The sequence below is a fragment of the Phyllopteryx taeniolatus genome, chromosome 3 (genome assembly GCF_024500385.1).
Source record: "Phyllopteryx taeniolatus isolate TA_2022b chromosome 3, UOR_Ptae_1.2, whole genome shotgun sequence".
In the NCBI taxonomy this organism is placed as follows: domain Eukaryota; kingdom Metazoa; phylum Chordata; class Actinopteri; order Syngnathiformes; family Syngnathidae; genus Phyllopteryx; species Phyllopteryx taeniolatus.
In genome coordinates, this window is record NC_084504.1 from 20,247,098 (window position 1) to 20,271,723 (window position 24,626).

General features: G+C 41.3%; 1 protein-coding gene across 1 annotated transcript; it reads right to left on the minus strand.

The window, feature by feature from the left end:
• Positions 1-9,531: 9,531 nt before the first annotated feature.
• On the minus strand, positions 9,532-23,822 carry tars1 (threonyl-tRNA synthetase 1). The gene is made up of 19 exons (XM_061767428.1): positions 23,656-23,822; positions 20,954-21,031; positions 20,670-20,860; positions 19,950-20,073; positions 18,810-18,934; positions 18,253-18,370; positions 17,403-17,467; positions 17,250-17,328; positions 15,783-15,929; positions 15,385-15,483; positions 13,869-14,035; positions 13,642-13,804; positions 13,421-13,558; positions 12,124-12,201; positions 11,937-12,037; positions 11,471-11,575; positions 11,279-11,351; positions 10,070-10,184; positions 9,532-9,985 (listed from the first exon to the last, which is right to left on the minus strand). Exons 1-19 carry the CDS (start codon positions 23,716-23,718, stop codon positions 9,837-9,839), a joined length of 2,178 nt encoding a protein of 725 aa, XP_061623412.1. The 5' UTR covers positions 23,719-23,822; the 3' UTR covers positions 9,532-9,836.
• Positions 23,823-24,626: the final 804 nt, after the last annotated feature.

Here is a 24,626-nt window from a genome sequence, read left to right on the forward strand (position 1 = left end):
GTGGACCCCTAAATTCCATAGGAATTATTTGGGGGTTTTTAACATTTCAACCTTGATATTTATGACCTGTTTAATAGAAAGGAACTTCTATATTGATCCATCATCACCAACTAACGTATGTGTACTGCTTCCACCGACAACAGGGCTGCGAACAGAGCGCCACAAAAGCACAGTCAGTTAATTGTCAGTAATAGGCCAAAGGCTCGGCTTTGCTGCACCGCTCCTGTTTCCTGCTCCCCTTGAATTCCATTTGTATACTTATCAACAGCCAAGTGTTCAGAAGTAAATACAGGAGACCTTTGTTCTACTCCATTGCTGTTCTGTCTGTACTCCATATAAAGTACTGTATATCCACCTTCTTTTACATTATTGCCAATAAATTAAGAGGAAAAAGTTCCACTTTTGAGCGAGAAAAAAACCCACCAAAATGTAATGTTAATTCCTTCACCCAAATTGGTTAAGCAGTTTTTGTGTCATCCTGCTCAATAACACACAAAAAACAGCTTAGTGGCGGTAATGTGTACTTTCTGACGAAGTGAAACACAAACGTGTTGCCTTGAGATCTCAGTAGTTCATAAAAGTCCTCTCATGAGCTTTTACTGCTGTAGAAAACCAGTTTTGTTAAAGTTGAGCACCTGTCAAAGTAATAATTGACACTATGATGGATGAGGCAGCACGGTGGTGTCAGTTAGCACGTCTGCCTCACGTGCTTGCGTGGGTTTTTTTCTGGGTACTCTGGCTTTCTCCCACATACCAAAAACATCCATGTTAAGTTCACTGAAGCCTCTAAATTGGGAGTGGTTGTTTGTTTATGTGCCTGCGATTGGCTGGCGACCCGTCGGGGGTGTACATTGCCTCCTGCCCGAAGTCCGCTGAGATAGGCTCTAGCTTACCCGCGACCCTAATAAGGACACGTACTCGGAAAAAATGGATGGCTGTTGGATGAAACAGAGTTAGATAAAACGATGACAAAAATACCACATTCGTGCCATTAAGATTTATGATTCAAACAAATGTATTTATTCCCCAGAGCAATTCGGTTTTCATTAATCCGAGCAGCAGAGAGGTCAATTACAGTATTTAGCCAGTCCCTCATGATCATGATGTTAACTATGTCTTAGTTCCCACTTCATCTATATTTTAATCAACTTATCTGTTGAAATGTAGATGAAAGATGCCGTTCCGTTTCCCTTCCAAGCAATTTACCTCACGTAACATTTTATTTTCGACTGACAAATCACACTTTCAAGCCGTTTACCCTGTTTTCTCAATCACTCTGCATTGGTCAAATTACATGTAAGGGTTTGTTTACTAGTGGCGCAATCGCCGATTGCTTGACTTTGCTAAGTGGAAATGTGACATCCTGGTGAAAATGTCTGTACAGTATTTTGAAACAGGGGATTTTTGTTTCTGGGTGGGCTTACATTTTATTAAATTTTGAGAGACAGTTCAAAAAGATAGACTACTTTCGTCTCGTTCGTTTTAGAAGTTTTATTGCTGACTCTCAAGCGTACCAGTGCGCTGTTGTTCGGTTGTGCGTTGACATGATGCAGCTGTATTGTGTTTGACGCTCCTCCAGACCTACATCGTCGACGACGTTACCGGGAAATGTTGGTGTTGGCCCTGTGCGGGGTGCGACTGCAGGAGAGCAGCCTTTGCTCGGTGTGAAGTGGTATGCTTAATTTATGCTGGCTCATGGGCACACATCATATTTTGAAGATGTGAAATGAATCAAACAAACAAAGAAAAACGCTTCCATACGCTTGAACGTCTGCTCAAATGAGTCCCAATTAGAAGCATATAATTTGGCAAGATAATGATATTAAAGATGGCAGCTCGGTTTGCCCAAGCCAAACTAACGCAACCGGGAACTGACCATAATTTGGGGTTCCGCCGCATTCACGCACAGGAGCGTAGGTGTAAGAGACTGTGCGTGCATTCATGTGTGTTACAAATTGGAAATGGTTGGTAGAAATTCAATAAGGCATTTCTGGGGGCCAGAAGCAACCTGTGTCTGGCATGAACAGAGGGGAGTTGCAACAGTTTGTTACAGTGGAGGCTTTTGGATGCCGGTGTGTGTGTGATTTTTTTAAATACAGTATTGGCTTACATCACACAGACAGTGACTATCCAAGTGGTCGCGATGGTGACAAAGAAAACAGACGCGCAGCAACTGGCTTTAACCACAGGGAAAAATGAAGACAGCCAAATCTCAAATGAAGCTTATTGAGATTTACAGAAATAGTTTGCATCTTGGAAAATACAATTATCTCCTCTTTGGTAGGGAGTTATGAGAGAAAACTTACATTTCTGTTTAAATATACAAAACATGCTATTTAGCTTAGCATGAACGCACTGTTAAAATAGTAATTGCCGATCTTCAAAGGAGAAGTATTTTAACTTTGCTTTAGTTTTACACAACCCCACTTCAAATTAAAATGGGGAAACTGTGTAAAACATAAATGAAAACAGAATACAATGATTTGCAAATCCTTTAAGATATTTAATGTTCAAACGGATAAACGTTATAGTTTATTTTTGGCAAAGATTGGTCCTGATGGTCCTTTTCCTCTTTGGCCCGGCGGACACGATGTCAATGATTTCCAAAAGCAATCTGAAAAGTGAACACTTTTCAACTTTACATCAATCCATCTCAGATGAGCTCGGGCCCAGAGTGTGTGCTGATATACAGTATGACTTTGGCTTTGCATGGTAGAGTTTTAACTGGCATTTGCATATGTAGCGACGAACTGTGTTAACCGACAATGGTTTTCTGAAGTGTTGCTGAGCCCACTTGACAATAGTCTTTACACAATGACGCCGGTTTTTAATGCAGTGCCGCCTGAGGGATCGAAAGTCCCGGCCATTCAAACGTGCAGAGATTTCTTCACATTCTCTGAATTGTTTCATGATAATATGGACATTAGATGATCCATCCATCCATCCATTTTCTGAGATGATGAAATCCCTAAATTCCTTGAAATTGTACATTAAGAAACAACATCTTAAACTGTTGGACTATTTTCTCACACAGTTGGTCAGAGAGTGGTGACCCTCGGCCCACCCTTGCTTGTGAACAACTGAGCCTATTGGGGATGCTCCTTTTATACCCAATCATGACACTAACGTTAAGCTGTTTCACCTGTGGAATGTTCCAAACAGATGTTTTTGAGTATTCCTCAACTTTCCCAGTCATTTGTTGCCCCTGTCCCATCTTTTTTGGAACATGTTGCAGGCATTTGATTCAAAATGAGAACAATTTGCCAAACAACAAAGTTAATCAGTTAGAACATTAAAGAGCTTGTCTTTGTAGTGTATTCAATTGAATAAAGGTTGACAAGGATTTACAAATCATTGTAATCTGTTTTTATATACATTTCACACAATGTCCCAACTTCATTGGAATTGAAGTTTGTACAATAGTTAACTTATGCCCAGCACAGTGTCCTAGTGGTTACCACGTAGCTCTGGCCTTGCTGTGTTGGGTTTGCATGTTTTCGGCGAGCTTGGCTACTTCAGTATCTGAATGTGAATGGTGGTTTGTTTCATGGCCGCATGTCTTGGACACTCGGGTGAAGGGAGGGGCGGAGCTGTCAACTGATCACCACCTGGTGGTGAGTTGGCTCCGATGGTGGGAGAAGATGCTGATCCGACGTGGCAGGCCCAAACGTATTGTGAGGGTCTGCTGGGAACGTCTGGCAGAATCCCTTGTCAGAAGGAGTTTTAACTCCCACCTCCGACAGAACTTTGCTCATGTTCCAGGGGAGGCGGGGGACATCGAGTCAGAGTGGACCATGTTCCACGCCTCCATTGCTGAGGCGGCCGACCGGAGCTGTGGCCGTAAGGTGGTCGGTGCCTGTCGTGGCGGCAATCCCCACACCCATTGGTGGACACCAACGGGGAGGGATGCCATCAAACTGAAGAAGGAGTCCTATCGGGCCTTTATCGAGCTGGAGAAAAGGGTCTGTCAGGAAGTTGAATCTCAGATTCAGGAGGAGCAGTGTGGTTTTCGTCCTGGCCGTGGAACAGTGGACCAGCTCTACACCCTCGGCAGGTTCCTCGAGGGTGCATGGGAGTTCGCCCAACAAGTCTACATGTGTTTTGTGGACTTGGAGAAGGCGTTCGACCCTGTCCCTCGAAGGGTCCTGTGGGGGGTGCTTCGGGAGTATGGGGTACCGAACCCCCTGATACGGGCTGTTCGGTCACTGTACGACCGGAGTCATAGTTTGGTCCGCATATCTGGCCATATAAATCGGACTCGTTTCCGGTGAGGGTTGGACTCCACCAAGGCTGCCCTTTGTCACCGATTCTGTTCATAACTTTTATGGACAGAATTTCTAGGCGCAGCCGAGGCGTAGAGGGGGTCCGGTTTGGTGGCCTCAGTATTGCATCTCTGCTTTTTGCAGATGATGTGGTTCTGTTGGCTTCATCAAGCTGTGATCTCCAACTCTCACTGGAGCGGTTCGCAGCCGAGTGTGAAGCGGCTGGAATGAGAATCAGCACCAAAATCTGAGACCATGGTCCTCAGTCGCAAAAGGGTGGCGTGCCCTCTCCAGGTCGGGGATGAGATCCTGCCCCAAGTGGAGGAGTTCAAGTATCTTGGGGTCTTGTTCACGAGTGAGGGAAGAATGGAACGGGAGATCGACAGGCAGATCGGTGCAGCGTCTTCAGTGATGCGGACTTTGTATCGGTCCGTTGTGGTAAAGAAGGAGCTAAGCCGAAACGTGAAGCTCTCAATTTACGGGTCGATCTACGTTCCTACCCTCACCTATGGTCACAAGCTGTGGGTCGTGACCGAAAGAACAAGATCCCAGATACAAGCGGCCGAAATGAGTTTCCTCTGCAGGGTGTCCGGGCTCTCCCTTAGAGATAGGGTGAGAAGCTCGGTCATCCGGCAGGATCTCAGAGTAGAGCCGCTGCTCATCCACATCGAGAGGAGCCAGATGAGGTGGCTGGGGCATCTGATTCGGATGCCTCCCGGACGCCTCCCAGGTGAGGTGTTCCAGGCACGTCCCACCCCGGAGACCCCGGGGACGGCCCAGGTAACGCTGGAGAGACTATGTCTTTCGGCTGGCCTGGGACCGCCTCGGGATCCCCCCGGAAGAGCTAGATGAACTGGCTGGGGAGAGGGAAGTGTGGGCGTCCCTGCTAAAGCTACTGACCCCGCGACCCGACCTCGGATAAGCGGTAGAAAATGGATGGATAGTACTTTGCACAGTTCCAGTTGGAATGCACTTTAAATTTTAAGATTGTTTTTGTTGTACACCTTAAAACATCAATAGCTGCTTTTGCTTTTCTAAAAGTTTCTGAAGTTGCTGCAGCCTAATGTTGCATTCAGATGAATGGACGCTAGAGAATAAGAGTACATTTAGCCAAGTGTAGCATATTTTAATAAGGAGCTGTTCCTGACAACAGCCTCACGGAGACAACAGCTATTAATGAATAAAGCTGACACACAGGAAACTAATTCCCCTTGTTGCTATTCCCTATGGTAGGCTAACAGCTAACTATTTAAGATAGTTACTCTTTGAATTGCTTCTGTGGAACACAATAAATACTTCTCAAAATGTTGAACAACTGTTTGAAAAGATGGTACTGGTAATTGTTTCTTGTGCTAGAAGATAAACTTTTGAATTATTAATAAGTCATTATATTATGTATACTAGTGAGTCATTACACATAATACATAAAGATTCAATTAGTATTACTGTATATCAGAAAAATTGGATGACATTTTAGACTGTCCAAGCGTTTTTATTGTATGTAGTATTGTAATAAACCCATTGCAAATGTTTTTTATGGTAATTTTTACCCCCAAAATTCAGTTGTTGAGTAATACAGTGCCTTGATACATATTTTCGTTGTGTCTACGTTTTCTGTTTAAAAATACTTTATAATATAACACATACCGACACTTTTTTTTTCATATCCATTAAAAACATCTTAATCAATATCTCTTTAATTAATATAAAATGTTAAGGTGTGTTTTTGATAAACAAGTATATAGTTTATAAAAGCCTTGACATTAACCTTATTCATTTAATTTTTATAAAGTATTCCACAAATTTATTGTACAAAAATTAAGATGGTTCAAGGCCTTCAGCCAAAAAGGGAGAGTAATATGTAATTGCATAAAATAGATTGACTGAGTGTTGCATCATCTGAATGACAGGCTGGTGCAGAGAGACCACTTCAGCGTGTGGTACTTTGAGCGTGTGCGGCGAAAGAGAGGTTTGCTCAGCTCACTGAAGCGTTGTGACCCTTCGAGTCGGAGGCCAGACTGCCATCGATGCATTCAGCATGGATCCAACAGGGACTCCCGACTCCACATATTCCGTCCTGACTCGCTCTGTCTGTTGACACTCTCCTACTTCATTGACTCTTTCATTAACCCCTGATCTAAATGTTTTTGTTTTTTTGGTGTTGGTTGTTTTTAACTCCCACACTTCACTCACAGAAACCCTGCCATGAGCCCTGGTTCTGTTGTTCCCCCTTGTGGTGGACTGGGGTAATTTATGGGTCATTCCAGAATTGGATAAAAAAAAATGTATCCCTCTCATGAAATTTCAAATAATCAAATTGTGATTTCTAAATATTATCTAGAATATCAAATAGCTCTTGAGCAATCTCTAAAATAATTATTGTTACTCCCACTTCATGACCAACTTATCAAGTATAATACATACATTGTAAATCCGCTTTTTTTTGGTATGATTTTGTTTATATGTATTCCTTGTAACTGTTAAAATATTTTATCATGGACATTATACTCTGAAGATGTCTTGCAACATACACAACCCTGTTACAAAAACCTTTTTCACCATCTAGGAAGAGGGGGAAAAAGTGAGCTACATGACTCAGGAGAAATGACATCAACTTAATTGCTCTATGGGTAGATGTTTGTCCATCCATCCATTTTCTGAGCCGCTTCTCCTCACTCGGGGCGCGAGCGTGCTGGAGCCTATCCCAGCTGTCATCGGGCAGGAGGCAGGGTACACCCGGAACTGGTTGCTAGCCAATCGCAGGGCACACATAAACAAACAACCATCCACACTCACATCCACACTTACGGGCAATTTAGAGTCTTCAATGAACCTACCATGCATGTTTTTGGGATGTGGGAGGAAACCGGAGTGCCCGGAGAAAACCCACGCAGGCACGGGGAGAACATGCAAACTCCACACAGGCGGGGCAGGGGATTGAACCCGGGTCCTCAGAACTGTGAGGTTGACGCTCTAACCAGTCGTACACCGTGCCGCCTAGATGTTTGTCCTTTTTAAAAAAAAAAGATATATTATATATTATTGAGACGGCACGTCTGCCTCACAGTTCTGAGGACCGTTGTTCAGATCCCGGCCCCGCCTGTGTGAAGTTTGCATGTTCTCCCCGTGTCTGCATGGGTTTTCTCCGGGTACTCCGGTTTCCTCCCACATCCCAAAAACATGCATGCTAGGTTAATTGACAACTCTAATTTGACCGTAGGTGTGAATGTGAGTACGAATGGTTGGTTGTTTCTATGTGCCCTGCGATTGGCTGGAAACCAGTTCAGGGTGTGCCCCGCCTCCTGCCCGATGATAGCTGGGATAAGCTCCAGCACACCCGCGACCCGAGCGAGGATAAGCGGCTCAGAAAATGGATGGATGGATGGATATGATATATTATTGAGACGGCACGTCTGCATCATAGTTCTGAGGACCGGGGTTCAGGTCCCGGCCCCGCCTGTGTGAAGTTTGCATGTTCTCCCCGTGTCTGCGTGGGTTTTCTCCAGTTTTCTCACAGATCCCAAAAACATACATGAGAGGTTAATTGAGGACTCTAAATTGCCCGTAGGTGTGAATGTGAGTATGAATGGTTGGTTGTTTCTATGTGCCCTGCAATTAGCTGGCGACCAGTTCAGGGTGTACCCCGCCTCTCACCTGAAGTTAGCTGGGATAGGCTCCAGGATGTCCGCGACCAAACACAGCTAGCATGTACGCCTGAGTAAAAACTGTAACATTAGCATTGATTTGCAACCCTGTTACTAAAAATAGAGAAACACTCAAATTCAATTAGTATTCAATAAAATTAAATTTGATCCTCACTAGGGTCACGGGCATGCTGGAGCCTATATATTAAAAATATATTAAATATATAAGTGCGGTACATAATACATAAATATATTTATTAAAATATATTTTTATTTTGTTGGTAAAGTGACTCGAAAAAATTATTAAAGTGTAGGACCTGCGACTTGACTCGGGACTTGCTTGTCTTGACTCGTGACTTGAGGGCAAAGACTTGAGACTTACTTGTGACTTGCAAAGCAATTACTTGGTCCCAGCTCTGCTGAAAACTAAAACTATAATCATAATAGCCATCCATTTTCAAAAGCTCATCGTCATTTGGGTTCCGGGTGAACTGGAGCCTATCCCAGCTGACATTGTATTGGGCGAGAACTGGGTTACACCCTGGACTGGTTGCTAGCCAATTGCCTTTTTTTTTTTTAAATGTGATATGCTATTACATGTGCAGTAATGATTTTTCTTAACTCACCAAATGACCTACGCATTTTGAAAATTGTCTTTCATTAAAAGTATTTCAACAAGTGTCTATTAAAGGTTTAAGGGAGAATGAGAAACCCTTGTTAACGATTATTGTATTTCCTCAAATAGTAGGCATCGCTGTAATAAGTGACAGGCCCCGATTCGTTGCCAGGTGCATCATCCACTCAATACAAATAGACATCCCCTTTTCCCACCATAAAGCGTTGCAACTGTAATTATTTCAGTTTCATATGTTTTTGTTCCAGTAGACTGTGGAACGACTTCAAATTATTTCCACGTATAAAACAAAACATTCAGAATGAATTAGTGTTAAGAGTAACCGTGCGAAAATGCTTGTTTTTTTGGAACCATAAAATGCAGTCCACAGAAACCAAACTGACTTTATTTGGTGCTGAAAACTTCCTAGAGGCCAACATCGCCATCAGCCTCTTGTTTTAATCACCTGTAAGTGTCAGAGCAGCCAAAATCAATGTTTGTATTGGCCCGCGTTCACTTATCGCGTCCTCAGAAAATATATTTTACTCCAACTTCAACTTAATGTCCCTACTTAAAGTAATGAGATACATTTGCATGATTTAAAGGGGACATTTCATTCCAATGTCATGCATGTTAGGTTCTTTGAAGTTGTCCATACGTGTGAACGCAAGTCTGTATGTACCCTACGATTCGTTGGCAACCAGTCTAGTATGTATCCCACCCCTCGTTAGGATCAACTCCAACGCACTCGTGACCCTAATAAGGATATATTTAAATTACAATACAAATAGCAACTAAAATAATTAAATTAAGTTGACTGCACTTGAATTATCCTGCACTTACATTTTGACATGCTTCATTTTCAAGTTTTCAAACTGACTATAAATGTTCATTATCTAACTATACAGATAAATTGTCTTCTCTATATTCTAGATGTTCTTCTCCGTCCAATTGTGATAATTGGGTTGCAGAAATAGCCACCTAAGTTAATTTAAATACATTCAACCCCACACAAAATTAATAGACTGTTTAATAAAAAAATTGCAACTCATGTACAATTCCCTGAAAACATGAAGACAAAGCATAATTGAAGAGATCACCCAGACTGTTACAGTTGTAATCGAGGAGACCAGGCACCAAGTTGCAGTCAAATGATGGAAGTACATGGCATAATGTCAACAACATAATTTACGTTGAAAAACTGTAGTTTACCAATTTTTTTTAAATAAAAAAAAAAAAGGTCAGGCCCCTTTTACCGTTAATTGACTCAAGCTGCTGCTGAGATGAAACAAAGCTGATTGTTTTGGGGGAAAAGGCTCAGAAGTCCTCCTCGGCGTTCCGACTCTTGGAGGATTTGAGTTCTTTGAGACGCTCGAGGCACCCGTCCACGCCACGCTCGCCATGAACTTTGTTATCCCGAGTGCGCACATTCACGGTGTTACTTGTCTTCTCCTTCTCTCCCACCACTGTTTCATGAAGACAAAATAAGTAGGAAAATACATTAGGAAACGTAGAGGAGGCCAAGGAGGAGGGAGGATGAAGCCACTGACCCAGGATGAAGTTGTACTGTGCCAGCTGGGCATTTCGGATCTTCTTGTTCAGAGTGCATCCGGGATCCAGATCCACGTCGCTCATGAAGCCGGCTTTGTGGAAGTCTTGCTGAACCTGTGCAGTTTAAAAAAAAAAAAAAAAAAAAAAAAAGTCCACAGTGAAAAAGTCTTCAAATAGATTTTAATTTCATACTGCTGCTTGCTGGTGAAATGTGATTGCAATGAGTCTCCAGTCCACTTGGTGGCAGTAATACACCTCCTAGCAGATAAGGCTCACCATACCTTCACAATAAGGAGAACTATCAAGTTCTGCTACATCTACTTTTTCTTCCTGGAGCTTTTACCTCTTTAACCACAGTGAGTCCTACTCATTGCAATTGCAGTATATTAACATTGCTTTCTTGCTTATCTCCGCTGTATTCACAGTGAATTTAATGACGTGACATCGTCGGTATGGATAATGTGTGCAATGGTTAAATGTATTTTTCATTGTAGCAATCCGGTATATACGCAACCTACTTCTGCATTCGGCAAACCACGTAAAAGCCCTTCCCCCTCGTTTGGGTGACTGGGAAAGGGGACCGTTTCAAAGCACACTTAGGAACTTTAAACATCTTCAATGTCTTTTTTTTTTATAAACAAGATATCACCACAGATCCACCAAAGATGACAATAGACGATGTTTTGGCTTCGTTGGTGTTCACATGTATCATATCATATTTGGGTGGTGGTGCTCCTTCTCCGCTAAAATAAACGGGGAGCACTGCTGTACAGTACTTTCTCAAGTACTTAAAATCCTGAGTGCTATTAAGGATTTAAAGAAATAATTACAAAGAAAATTAAAATGCATTTTAAATTAAATATAACTGATATGTAATAACATTTTAATGTATTTTTATGTCAAATTTATTCTAAAATGTAAATATTGTTGTGTATTTGGACTTGGGAAAGTGTAAAAATTTAGTTCTGAGGTGACTTTTGGGAGACCCAAAGACCCTGCTTTGTGGGGTTCAGGAATCTTTGGGGCAGGGCCTGCAGCCCTATTTACATAAATGTTTCGGGGAACTTAGCCCACTGGGCAAACAGTTGAACCAACGGGCCACAGGAACCTTTTAGTTCCAGGAACAACAAGTACCAAGAACTAAATGTTCCCGGAACATTATGTGGATACGAGCCTTATCTGTGACATTGGGAGTGGCGCTTATTTACCTTTTGAGCGTACTCTTCACAGGTTGGTCCCACAGGTACGACCATCACTTGGCGAGGTGACAGCCACAGCGGCCTATAAGACATTTTATTTATTTGTAAAAAGTGACGAATGATTAGTGCTTGTCCTGTAATATATATTCATATTTACAAATAAATAAATAATGGAGTTCTTTAAATGGATGGTAAACAAACCATTTGCCTCCGTAGTTTTCGGTCAAGATGGCGATCATCCGCTCTACTGATCCCAGGATGGCTCTGTGGATGATCACTGGTCTCTTCTTGTCATCTCCATCATGGCTGTAAACAGGGTTGCAAATTTCCAGCAATTACCAGTTGGAAAACTTTCAAGTGAATTAACTGAGATTTTTGGGAATCGATTTCAAGCCACTGAATAGCTTCGGATCGTATCGTTCTTAATGAACCAATATCGTCCTTGAATCGAATGGGCAACCACAACTCATGATATGAATCGAAATGCAAAAACGAATTGTTACACCCCTATTAACTTCCCATGGAAATTTAGCAGAAAATTGTCCATTCCTTTGGAAACCTAGCTGTAAAAGAGTTGAACATTACAGCACTACGAAGCATCGCTTAAAGAGAATTTTCTATATATATATTTTTTCAGTCAATTTCACCCATCCAGCTGGATTATCACCTGACAAAGGAGAGATTGAAGCAGATGGGTAGCTGAAAGTCCAGTTGGATGGTGGCACACTGATGGTATCGGCCGATGGCATCCTTGATCTGGATGTCGATCTGCACGAAAATGAGACTGGAGGTTAATAGAGGACACGCATCCCCGCCCGCTGACTGGCAGTTAAAGGCGATGTTAGCCGATTCACCTTTGGCCCATAGAAAGCTCCGTCACCCGGGTTGAGAACCCATTTCTCTCCAAAGTCATTCAAGCTGTTCTCCAGTTGCTGCCAGACAAACAAATGATGTGGCAATAAATTATATTCCGTCTTGTTACTTGGGATAGTCATCAGTGACTATTCATTGTACATCAAATTATATTAAACATGTTGATATAGCCTGAAAATGGCATACAATTATAAATACTACATTGTATGTTTCTTCAAAACTATCTACAATAATCCGTCAGTTGCGAAAAAAAGTGAAAACCCCACCTAAAAAAAATCTTTATCATCGCCTGTATTAATACAGTAGTTCATACTAGGGTTGCACGGTGTACAGGCACTTTTAGGCTCTCGGTCAAAAACTGTACAATACTACTACTATTTAGCACCGGTATTTTTAAGAGTGGCTGTGTGCACGTCAACAGATAGTAAGCAACCCTTCAAATAATAGGCAAAACGTGCTTGCCAAACTTAAGTTTCATTGTATGCCATCACTGCGATTGGTTGGCGACCAGTTCAGGATGTTCCCCGCCTCTTGCCCGAAGATAGCTTGGATAAGCTCCAGCACGCCCGCGACCCTAGTGAGGATAAGCAGTACAGAAAATGGATGGATGGATGGATGGATGCCATCAATGATTCTGCTGCTTTTATTGATGTTTTTTTAGGTTTTTGCCATGGTATAGTTTCATTATTGGTATCAAGGTATAGTATCATGACAACACTAGTCCATGCTGTCAAAATATGATCCCAAAAGTTTCATATCAATTATCCTCATAGTATAAAAGCCTCGCGCCATCTTGTTGCATCGTTGGGTATTACAGAGACGGCACAAGAGACGCAAATAGGTTTTTCAAGGTTTTCAGCGAATAACTGGGCATAGGTACCACAGAAAAATCACAAAAAGGTGAATTCTTAAATCGTAAACTTCAAATATGGCAGGACTATTTATCATCCTTAATGTTCCTTTTGGACCTATACTTAATTTTATTTTTGGAGCTCTATCTATATTAGTGAGTGGAGAAATGTTAGAAAATCTCTCTGTGGTGAGGTAAATCCTCAGGAGAATAGAACACCACATTTTTAGCTGACAGCAGATGTGCCGTCCATTCTTTTTAAATATAGATGTTCTTTGTCTTCTGAAAAGCACAATCCATTTGCGCAGAGGCTCTTCAATTTCTATCTTGATAACATCACGGCTTGCCCATCTTTGTTCTCCCGAGACTTCCCGCGAGCGGTTGACATTTTCAGCTAAGCAAGAAAAATAAGCAGGCGCTCTGATTACCTTTTCTGCTTGGTCCCAGACGGCAGGCTCTCCCAGGAATTTCTCAGGTCTGGTGGAGAGGTTTAGCTTGAAAGTGAAGCCGAACACGTCGTACACAGTGCGTAGGAAGTCCAGGCAGCCCTTAATCTCGTCTTCTATCTGAGGGCAAAAACATCGGCGCAGTTCGAAAATTGCCATCAAACAGACACGTTCATAAATGCGACTGTTGTGGTTGGCCTCACCTGATCCATGGAGCAGAAGATGTGTGCGTCGTCCTGCTGGAAGCGGCGGACGCGGGTGAGGCCAGTGAGGGCTCCCGACAGTTCGTTCCGGTGCAGGACGCCAAAGTCGGCCATGCGAAGGGGCAGCTCTCTCCAGGATCGTGGCCGGTGATCGAACATCAGACTGAAATTAAATCAGCGGAATTAGACACATTTTAATGCACAAGAAAAGAAAGAAGAGGCCTCACCAGTGGCCAGGGCAGTTCATAGGTTTGAGGGCGAATATTTCCTTCTCCACCTCGAAGGAGAACATGTTGTCGCTGTAGTGCTGCCAGTGACCGGAGGTCTGCCATAGTTTGCTGTTGTAGATGTTGGGCGTCACCACCTCCTGGAAACCCCTTTTCCTGTACTCACTCTGCCACAGGGAAACAATAAACCTTTTACTATAAACTCATTCGGCGGTGTTTATTTGAAACTACTGTAATTTGTGTCCATCAATTCAAGGCTTTATAATGCACTCAATATTTGGAACTAATTTAATGTGACTATCGATTCGAATTGTGTGAAGACCTAGAAGGTGAATTATTACTGAAAGACTTTACAATAATAAATCAGTATTTGGAATTGCTGTTGTAGATGTTGGGCGTCACCACCTCCTGGAAACCCCTTTTCCTGTACTCACTCTGCCACAGGGAAACAATAAACCTTTTACTATAAACTCATTCGGCGGTGTTTATTTGAAACTACTGTAATTTGTGTCCATCAATTCAAGGCTTTATAATGCACTCAATATTTGGAACTAATTTAATGTGACTATCGATTCGAATTGTGTGAAGACCTAGAAGGTGAATTATTACTGAAAGACAATAATACAATCAGTATTTGGAATTAAATTATTATGGCTATTAATTCAAATTGTATGATGCCCCAAGAGGTGATTTATTAATAATTAAAGGCTTTATAATAAACTCAATATTTTGAACTAATTTATTGTAACTATCAATTTGAAATTCCATGATAAGCAAAGATGATTAATTAAGATTATTAATGAAAGACTAACAATAATACACAATATTGGTATTTCAGATGGCGGCACGGTGGCCGACTGGTTAGAGCGTCAGCCTCACAGTTCTGAGGTGCGGGGTTCAATCCCCGTCCCCGCCTGTGTGGAGTTTGCATGTTCTCCCCGTGCCTGCGTGGGTTTTCTCCGGGCACTCCGGTTTCCTCCCACATCCCAAAAACATGCATTAATTGGAGACTCTAAATTGCCCGTAGGCATGACTGTGAGTGCGAATGGTTGTTTGTTTCGATGTGCCCTGCGATTGGCTGGCAACCAGTTCAGGGTGTACCCCGCCTCCTGCCCGATGACAGCTGGGATAGGCTCCAGCATGCCCGCGACCCTAGTGAGGAGAAGCGGCTCAGAAAATGGATGGATGGATGGTATTTCAGATGTTCTTATCTGGCTCTCACTGACCTCATACTGTATTGTGGTTATAGTTTGTCAACCGCACAACTTCACAATGAGTGCTTTTTCTCATGATGTTCCCTATTTAGCCACAAGAGTGGGGTAAAATATTTTAAACAGCTCACAGCATGCTTCAGTACACCTCCATAAAAGTACAAAACCCCCTTTTTTCATAGACTAAATGGAACTTTAAACTGCAGCACCTCAAATATGACAAAAGTAGAACTCCCCATTCATGTGGCCTTGCTGATAATTGAAGCCTTTGTGTCTCTCATTTTGTCCAATAATGACTGACTTACTCTGATGAACTCAATCAGGGTGTTGTAGATGAAGGCACCTTTAGGCAGAAAGAAGCAGCTCCCTGGACTCAAGTCGTGGAAGAAGAACAGGTCCTGCTCCTGAGGACGACATATTTGCATTTAGGTCAAACCGGTTTTAATTTGAACAGACTCGTCACGTGCTGTAATGAGGATTTGTCTGACAACACACTGTTTCTAAGATCACTTCTCCCACAACTTAACGCAAGAGAACTAAATCTGCCCAAGAAAACAGCCAGTAAATGGGACCTGATTGCTGCAGTCAGGTCAATTTATCATCACTCAAAGATGAAGAACGTTCACGAGTAATTTTTCCCAGGCAGAAAAAAGAAACCTTGATACGTGGTCTAGTTTGTGAGCTGAATGCCTCAAGTTCATACCCGGCCCAGTTTGCGGTGATCTCTGTTCTTGGCCTCTTCCTGAAACTTCTCCCATTCTTTCAGCATTTTAGGGTCTGGGAAGGAGATTCCATAAATCCTCTGCAGGGTCTCCATGTCTGCCTTTCCCTCCCAGTATGTGGAGGAGTTCTGTGCACCAAAAATACAAAAACATAAGGCTTTTTGTCCAGATTTTCACCTTTCACAGTAATACAATTTTTCTTCATACATGGGTTCCGTTCCTATGGCGGTGAGCAACCCGAGTTTGTGCGCAAGTCGCAACACATCGTAGTCTATCACTACTCTAAGTACTAAAGTCATAATTGTAGTATTAAGTACAATAACTGAACATCCCTTCTTGTGCCGTCTTATGACATATTCTTATACTACTGCGCAATTAATTTCCGACGTTTGTAACCGTTTATGTCTGTACCATTGTAAACTGAGAACACCTTGTATACTGTAGCTGCTTATTTACTCAACTGCAGAGTATACATTATTTGAAGTAAGGTGTGTCTTTGGGAGGAGGCGTTTATAAGTATAAATCATCATCGTTGGGCGGAAACTTTCAATGTCCACATTTGCTCAATTTCATATTTTTTCACAAATTCATCCAACTGGTAAGTCCCCACGAGAGTCTGTTATTTTCATAAACTATTGACCAATCTAAAGTGTTGAAAATGAGGATGCAATGTTAACGTTTAAACAAACATGCTGGGTTTTCTTTTTCTCTCTGAGAAGTAATGGTTTTGGAAATGTGAGGAGTCCACCCAAAGCCAGCGAAATGCTCGCGCAAAAGTGAGAACTAGACATGCTGCTGTCTGTTGATCAGTTGATGAAGAATGTTATTTGTGCGTTACAATGAGAAGGTAATCAGTAACCTCACATTAGCCGCTTCCACTTGTGCATTCTTATTGCAGATGAAGGCGGATTTAATTGATCCCAATTTAATTTTTGGCATGTCACGTGCTGATGCTGATAGTTTGTTAGTGATTTGTACCTTTTAAACACAGTTACGACAGCTTGTTTGTTGTTGAAATTAAAGCAATGGCTTTTCTCTGCTACATGGGGATGCTACAGAATAGCAGTAAAACAAAAGCCATTGAATAAAATGTGGATTATGACACTTTAAACACCATTGTGTTTATTGTTTCCAGATCCACATTGGTGAGTTACACCCTGCTCAGCTGTTATGGTGTCTCACCATTTGGGTTAACTCAGGCACCTATTGGCATCCTGCCTACGTAACAAATTTTGTGCACAAGGGCCACATTTAATTTTAAAATGGACTGATTGGCAGGGGTATTAATACGTGTAAAAAAAAAATATTGTAAAAAGTGAGCGTGAACTATGTAAAATGGAGGACACACTTGGTGATTTAATTGTGACACGGCACCTCTTAAGAGCGAAGGCCACTACATGAGAACATACAGTGCAGTGCGTAATTCATCTCAGGAATGAAAAACTCACCTTGTGGATCTTAAGTGCCTTGATTTTTCCTGTGTGTCTCACGTGTGGACCCCGACACAGATCAATTAAAGGGCCACACCTGAAACGTACGAGATTCGAGTGCATTTAAGATCGACAAGACATACAAACAGCAGCCACCACACATTAACTCACCTATAAACTGTTGTGGTGGGAGTGGTAACCTTCTCGTTCAATATACGGCACTTGAATTTGTTGTACTGCAAAGAGTAAGAGTGTCAATTATACAGTGAATCCCCACACATTCACAGTTTGGCATTTGCAGATTTATTTTTTGTAATGTCCTGTCCGTTATTCGCTGAAAATCTTGTCTATTCGCTGTTTTTGTGCTCAGACCAAAGCAATACAAGTCTTACTTTGGCACCATCTGGTGTAGCTTGGTGTTTCTGTTAGGTTTAATTCATTGATAGTGTTTTTTCATCTGCATTTGATATGTCCCGTTTTGTTGGCAGTCCTTGAATGCACCTCGTACACTTTCAAAAGGGAAACTAAAAATGTTTCCGCCTTTCTCCTGATACAGCTACTGATAGCCCGTGTAGTATACTTTATCGTTACAATTTGCCTGTGTTTACAATCATTTATTATTGTGTGTGAATGCCAGAAGGTGACTTAATACTGTTTGTGTAAAATTATAACATACATTCAGTATTTGTTTGCTGATGTATGCAGTCACTTCAGTTTGTGCTAGCATGTTATTTAGACTTGTGTGCTAGCTAATACTACGCTGTATTGACGAGCCTCATGTGAAGGTGGTTTGTGTTGAATAGTTCAACTACTGAATACATGTATTAATAATTTATGTACCATGGGTTCGTGATTGTGTACATGCTAGCTGCATGGTGTTGGTGCTTTATGATACTCTCCGTTTTAAGTGCTATACGCAATTACAAACCGAATTTTAGAGGGGCGTCAATTATTTGCACATTTTCACTTCACTGTATTAGTTACTGATGCTATGTGACTTTCTGTTTTTTCTGTGGGATACCTTGAACATCTCAAGCAGTGTTTCCTTTGTGATCTCCAGTCTCTCAAATGGCTGCTTCTCCTTGATTATTTTCTTGCACAAGCCCTCCAGACAGGGGAAATCATTGCTCGACACCCCTCTGCACACAAATTCCACAAAGAGAAATGGCAACATTGTAGCTCATATTGCAATGCAAAAAAACCTTTAAAACACTGCTAAATTTAGTATGCTTGTGTTCAAAGGGCATCTTAAGTGTCACCACCATTGTGATTAGAGACGAACCTTTGAGAAACCTGAGGTAATAGTTAAGAGTTATTGGCTGAAAGGGTGCTGCAATGTCAAAATCTCCTTGGTGAGAATCAGTCAGTAAGGAAGGCCATTAGCATAACATGACTTCATTAAGAGGGTTATGGAATTAATTAGACAGCGCTCTCCTACTGCATGTGGGAAATGCATATGGGAAAGGTCAAGTGGAAAGGTTGTTCGCAAAGAAAGAGGTTCATCTCCAGTCCATGCAATTAAAAAGCTAAGCTCATTGACGACTGGAGAGATGTGAAGGCCAAGCCTGCGCCACTCACTCATTGCTGTCGAGGAACATGTCATAGTAGAAGCCGTTCTCTATGGGCGGACCGTAGCAGAGGCAACCGCCGTACACTCTCTCCATGGCTTCACCCAGGATGTGAGCGCTGGAGTGCCAGTATACCTTCAAGGATTTCAAGGATGTAGAAAATAATGTTTTTGTTCACATTTCCATAGCATTGTTTCTCAAACGAGGTCTCTAAAATGTTATTTTTTCCACTCGACCATAATAGTGGCATCAAAAGTTCTTTTTTTTAATTATTAATTGGTCGTATTGATTTTTTTCAGCTTCTATAACAATGTGTGTCAAGCAAGGCATTTTTCTTTTTACTGCATTGGTTGGAATTGATTTTTTCCCCCACAACACCTTTCCACTCTTTGCTATAACCTGCCTTGTGACAGACTTCCAGAATGGAAATGTGTTCCCACACTAGATGCAAACGGTACATACTTTATTAAACGCCACACATGTACCTCAATAACTTAGAATATTGTGTATAATTTATTTCGGTAGGTTCAGTTCAATAGTGAAACTCTGTTTTATCATTTTGATGATTAGAGTAAATGACAATCCAAAATTCTCAATCTCAAGACATCAGAATATTACATAAGAAACGATCAAAATGATTTCAACATAGAAATAAGGCAGGATTTAGTTTTCTGAAAAGTTTTTCCTGAACCTCGATGAGTTTCACTTTTTGAATGTAAATGTTCTTTTTTACCATATTCCAATTTATTGAGATGGAAAAGTAGTTCTATACATTAAGATTTGAAGTTTAAGAAAGAAGAACAATACAAAATACAACAAAATTCTGAATGTTTTAAGAGTTCATTTAATTTTGCACATTTTTTTCCCCCAATGGTCTCTAAAAGTATCATATTCAGAGCGATAACACACTCAGAAATACCCTGTGTATGTCTCTTTGAATTTGGCTTTGTGAATTATAAAAGGTTGGGAAAAAAAACAACATAAAAACTAAGAAAATCTGAACTGTAGGAATCTTGAAACAGCTGATATCATCTGACATTTAGATACTGAACAGTTAATATTGACACCATGCCTCCAGAAGGGGTTGTTAAGAATTTTACTGTTCTAGTCTTGTGAGTAGAAACCAAATGATTGGCTTCTGTGGACTTACAGCTTGAGCTTCGTCATCGTCAAACTTGAGCAACTCGAGGCTGCAGTCGTCCTCCAAAGGCCGGTCCAGATCCCACACGTCTTTGTTCACCTTGGCAATCACTGTGTTGTCAGCCAGGCCTTGACTGGATGGCAGAGTATGACAGATTCGTCAAATTCACGCATAGATGTTGAGTTATACTGACAAATCCACTTTAAAGAGATGAATGAAGTTAAAATGTGCTCTGACATTGTGCAAAATAAAGTACAGCAAAGCACAGCATTATAATAAGGAAGTTTCACGCCAGTGATATAGATGTAGCGCTGCAAGGGAATGGGAGCTTAAGCTGGGTACTTTTCTAAATAGAACACTTTCAGTGAAAATTGTGATAAATTCTCATTAACTTGGGAAAAACTCATAAAATGGGGCACTGTTAACTCAAGGTACCACTGTACTTGCATGGAATCTGGTTGTTTTATGCTAAAATGTGTTTTCCACAACTATATCTAGTACCCAAATTAAATTTCCAATTTAAAAAAAATCCCGGAATTCTGCAACTCTAAACACTTGTGTTGATCATGTGAGATTACCCACATTATTAACATTATCCACTTCATTAAAAGATAATACGCTGTTTAGAGAGGTATTTAACAATAAAGTATGTTTATCGTTGCAGATGGCAGCAGTACAAGGAATATTTCCCCATTTATGGTGCTAAAAAATGTTGCAACAGACACTGACCTGATTCCACAAGCCAACTGGTAGGGCGTGGTCTTCCAAGACTCTGCATCCACTACCTTGCCATCAGGTAAGGTGACTTTAATGGCTCGACTTTCCTTGGCAGCTCTCTCTGCCATGAGGGCATCGTGCTCAGCTTTGAGCTTTGCGTACAACGTCAGGCGCTCGTCGATGTATTTGGGTGCTGATGAAAGCTGGAAGGGGGAAAAAAAAAAAAAAAAAAACATCGTTTAGCCTATCTAATACTGATGTGAATATGCAAGGTATGAAAAATGTTTGTTGCTTACCTCAGCTCTGCCTCCAGCATCGCCAGCATTATTTTTCACCTTCTTCTTTCCGCCATCTTTACAATTCACTGCTCCTCCCTGTCCATACATCACAGTGTAGGGATATTAATTAAAGTTTACTTAATGCAATTACACAGTGGTACCTTGACTGACGAGTGACGCGACTCAAGTTTTTCGAGATGCGAACCCTCACTTGGCCAATTTTTTGCTTTGAGTTATCAGCAAAAATTTGAGAAACAAGCACTAGATGGTGGCAGCAACCGCCACTCACTTCTAGCTGTTTATCGCCAAACTAAACATAAAACAAAGAATTACATGTTACGTATCTAAAACAAACACAGAACTTTGTCTTGAGAAAGTTCACTTGCTTAATGCTACACAATGCAAAACAACATAGACTGGCTAATTGATAACAAAATTAAGGCCGCGTTTTAAGCAACCGTTATTTGAACACAAATGGTTACAACACGTAGACAGAATATATACAAATACTGACAGGGATATATGCTTTAGACTGTGAAAAACGATTGCTATTACTGCAGTTTACAGTCACTTAGTTGTGAAACTCGTCTTTGTTAGAGTCTTTATGTATATAGTATACTACCCCTTAGTGGCCAAAGCGCACACACCAGAAGCACCACTATCTGGTGCTGTATTGCAATAATGGAATTTATATTCATTAAAATGTGTGGCGGTACAGTGACCGACTGGTTAGCACATCTGCCTCACAGTTCTGAGGAACCGTGTTCAAATCCGGCCTCGCCTGTGTGGAGTTTGCATGTTCTCCCCATGCCTGCGTGGGTTTTCTCCGGGTACTCTGGTTTCCTCCCACATCCCAAGAACATGCAAGGTAGGTTAATTGAAGACACTAAAGTGGCCGTAGGTGTGAATGTGAGTGTGAATGGTTGTTTATATGTTCCCTGCGATTGGCTGGCGTCCAGTTCAGGGTTTACCCCGCCTCTCTCCCAGAGTCAGCTGGGATAGGCTCCAGCACACCCGTGACCCTAGTGAGGATAAGCGTTACGGAAAATGAATGGATAAATGTGCTCGGGCATATGGTTAAAATGGCCCCTGGACACCTCCCTGCATAGGTGCACGTCCCAAAGGGAGGAAGCCGAACAAGGACTCGCTGAGAGACTACTCTCCCAGCTGGCCTGGGAAGAACTAGGGGACCTCCCTAAGAAGCTGGACTAAGTGGCTGAGGACTGGGGCGTCTGCGCTTCCCTGCTTAAGCTGCTGCCCACGTGACCCGACCCCAGAGAAGCAGAAGAAAATGGATAGCACTAGTATACATTGCCAATGAGAAAAGTGAAGGTATTTGCATGTAGCACATGTCGTACTTAGCAGATATTTAATAGAAGGGTCTTATCTTTGCCAGAACAACAACTACAAAATTGTATTTTGGACTGACCTAAACAATTCCAAATTTGAACCCTTGATGAAAACAACTATTAGACATGTACTATTTGGACTGCCTAAATTGGACAAAATAAAGGTATAGGTTTTCAATCTTACATTAATTTGGGCTAAATTTCATATTAATTGTGTAACGCTTTCAAGCCATGGCTAAGTTTCCTATTAATTGTGTAACGTTTGCAAGCCAACATCCAAATCTTGTTGTGTTATATTTGGATGACTTAACTCACTTGGGTTTATCAGTTTATTTTTGAAAGGGGACAATGCAATTTCATAAAACACATGAAGTACACATGGTTAAAAAAGCCAGAATTAGCCAGAAGGCTAGTTTTCATCTGTAGTCCCCTGATCCTTGATGTAAAAAAGCAGTAAAATACATCTACAAGACAATGTAATACAGGATACATAATCAAACTATACTATTAAGAGAGAATAAAACCATAATTTTTTTGATCATAACAAAAAAACAACATAACATACTTGTCTTTTAGTGTTGGCAGCTATAGGTGTTAACTAGCCACATTTTCAGTTTTTTTGTGAAGGCCTTGTATGTTGTAAGCAGTTTAACCTCCTCAGGTACTGAGTTCCACTCACCAGCGCTCCTCACTGACCAGGCTGACTTACTGAAAGTGCTCCTGCGCAGAGGAATGAGACAGTCACCTCTGACAGAGCCTCGAGTGACACGCTCAGAGCTGTTTCTTTGCCTGATGAGCTGAGGCCAAATCATGCCATACTTTATAAATCCAATTTAAATCTGCAAATATGTGAAGACTGTCCCAGTTGTTCTATGAAGCCCAATGCTGTTCTGACCAGTGGATTCTGTCAAGACTGCAATATATATTGAGAAAATAACCTCGAGCCCCCTTCGTTTTCATATTTTTAATTACACTTCAGAAGACTGTTCACCCCTACGGTCTAAAGTATAGTCTATAGTTTTTGTATGTTATGTTTGTGTTCAATAAAGCTAAAACAATGGTACAAAAGTAAAGCAGAAAGTGAACAAATGTGTTGTATGAGGCGCCTCGTTGACTCTCCCTTTGATCACTAACTTAACAACGGGCCATATGAGGTAAAAGCTCACATATATGTACACCTATATAACTGCACATTTATTATATGTGCAGCATTCCAGTCACAGAAATGTGGGGTCATCCGTTCTTCCCGAAAGCCGACACGTTAGCACCGCATTGCATTAGCTGTCGTGAATAGGAACAGACAGAGGTGGCTAGGCTAAGCTAACCGGCTAAATTGAATCCACATAGCCAGAAATGAAGGCGAAACTTTACCTTTTGACCTTCGCCCATGTTGAGTTCGCTCATTTTCTCCACCACGACAGTTTGTTCGGCCATAAAAAGTGACAAGCTGCCCCACTTCGAGCGACTTGTTGACGAGTTAGCGAGCTCCAAATTGACACAATGACCGGCGGTGACAGATGATGACGTCGCCCGGAAATCTGATGCAATATTTGTCCCTTCTCTTTGGTGTTGACGGCGCTTAGCAAATGATGCAAATTAGCAATTTTGATCTATGTTCATCAACTTTTACATGATATTTTTATTGGACTAAGAACATGTACTAGTTATCAAAATATGTATTTTCTATTTATTTTAGTAAGAACATTCAAAACTTGTATTTTCTATTACTTATTTTTGCCAGGCGGCACTACATTATTCCATTTAGATTTCTATTTCTGTTTAATATTTTTGTATCATAAACTCGCCTTTAAAGTGAGACCACTTTTCATCATTCAATACAAGATCTGTATTGAGATGTCGCCATTCAACAATGCTTAGTGTTCACTATTTTCAGTGTTTAGCTGTATTAGGGAATAGAATAGAATAGATTTGAATAGGCCTTAGTTCATCAATGGGAGAATTCAGGTTTTACAGCAGCAGAGTAGACAGTAGACGCATAATAATATTAACAATAATTAATACACACAATATTACACAATTCTACCTCATGCAAGGGTGGTATTTTATTTGAAAAAAAATCACAATATAAAACAGTTCACACTGTCTATTATACATGTAATATATATATTGTAATGCCCTCACAAGTGGTCAGGATGACACAGTGGCTGGTGCACTTCAATCATTTAATTACCACAAGCAATAACATAATGCATATTCATACAAGAGCTTCTATCGGCTACAACTCACGCCCAAGCAGTCCACACACAGACTCCTCAAATAAATAAAAAAATCTATGTACAGTACATGTTTACAAAATCAAGAAATTACACTGAGCAACCCTA

Excerpts from the sequence above, each read along its gene's own strand:
- tars1 (XM_061767428.1), bottom strand. The coding sequence starts at position 23,718 with ATGGCCGAACAAACTGTCGTGGTGGAGAAAATGAGCGAACTCAACATG. Across the intron at positions 15,484-15,782 it reads ATCACCGCAAACTGGGCCGG|GAGCAGGACCTGTTCTTCTT; the intron begins GTATGAACTTGA and ends TGTCGTCCTCAG. Across the intron at positions 12,038-12,123 it reads GAGCTTTCTATGGGCCAAAG|ATCGACATCCAGATCAAGGA; the intron begins GTGAATCGGCTA and ends ATTTTCGTGCAG.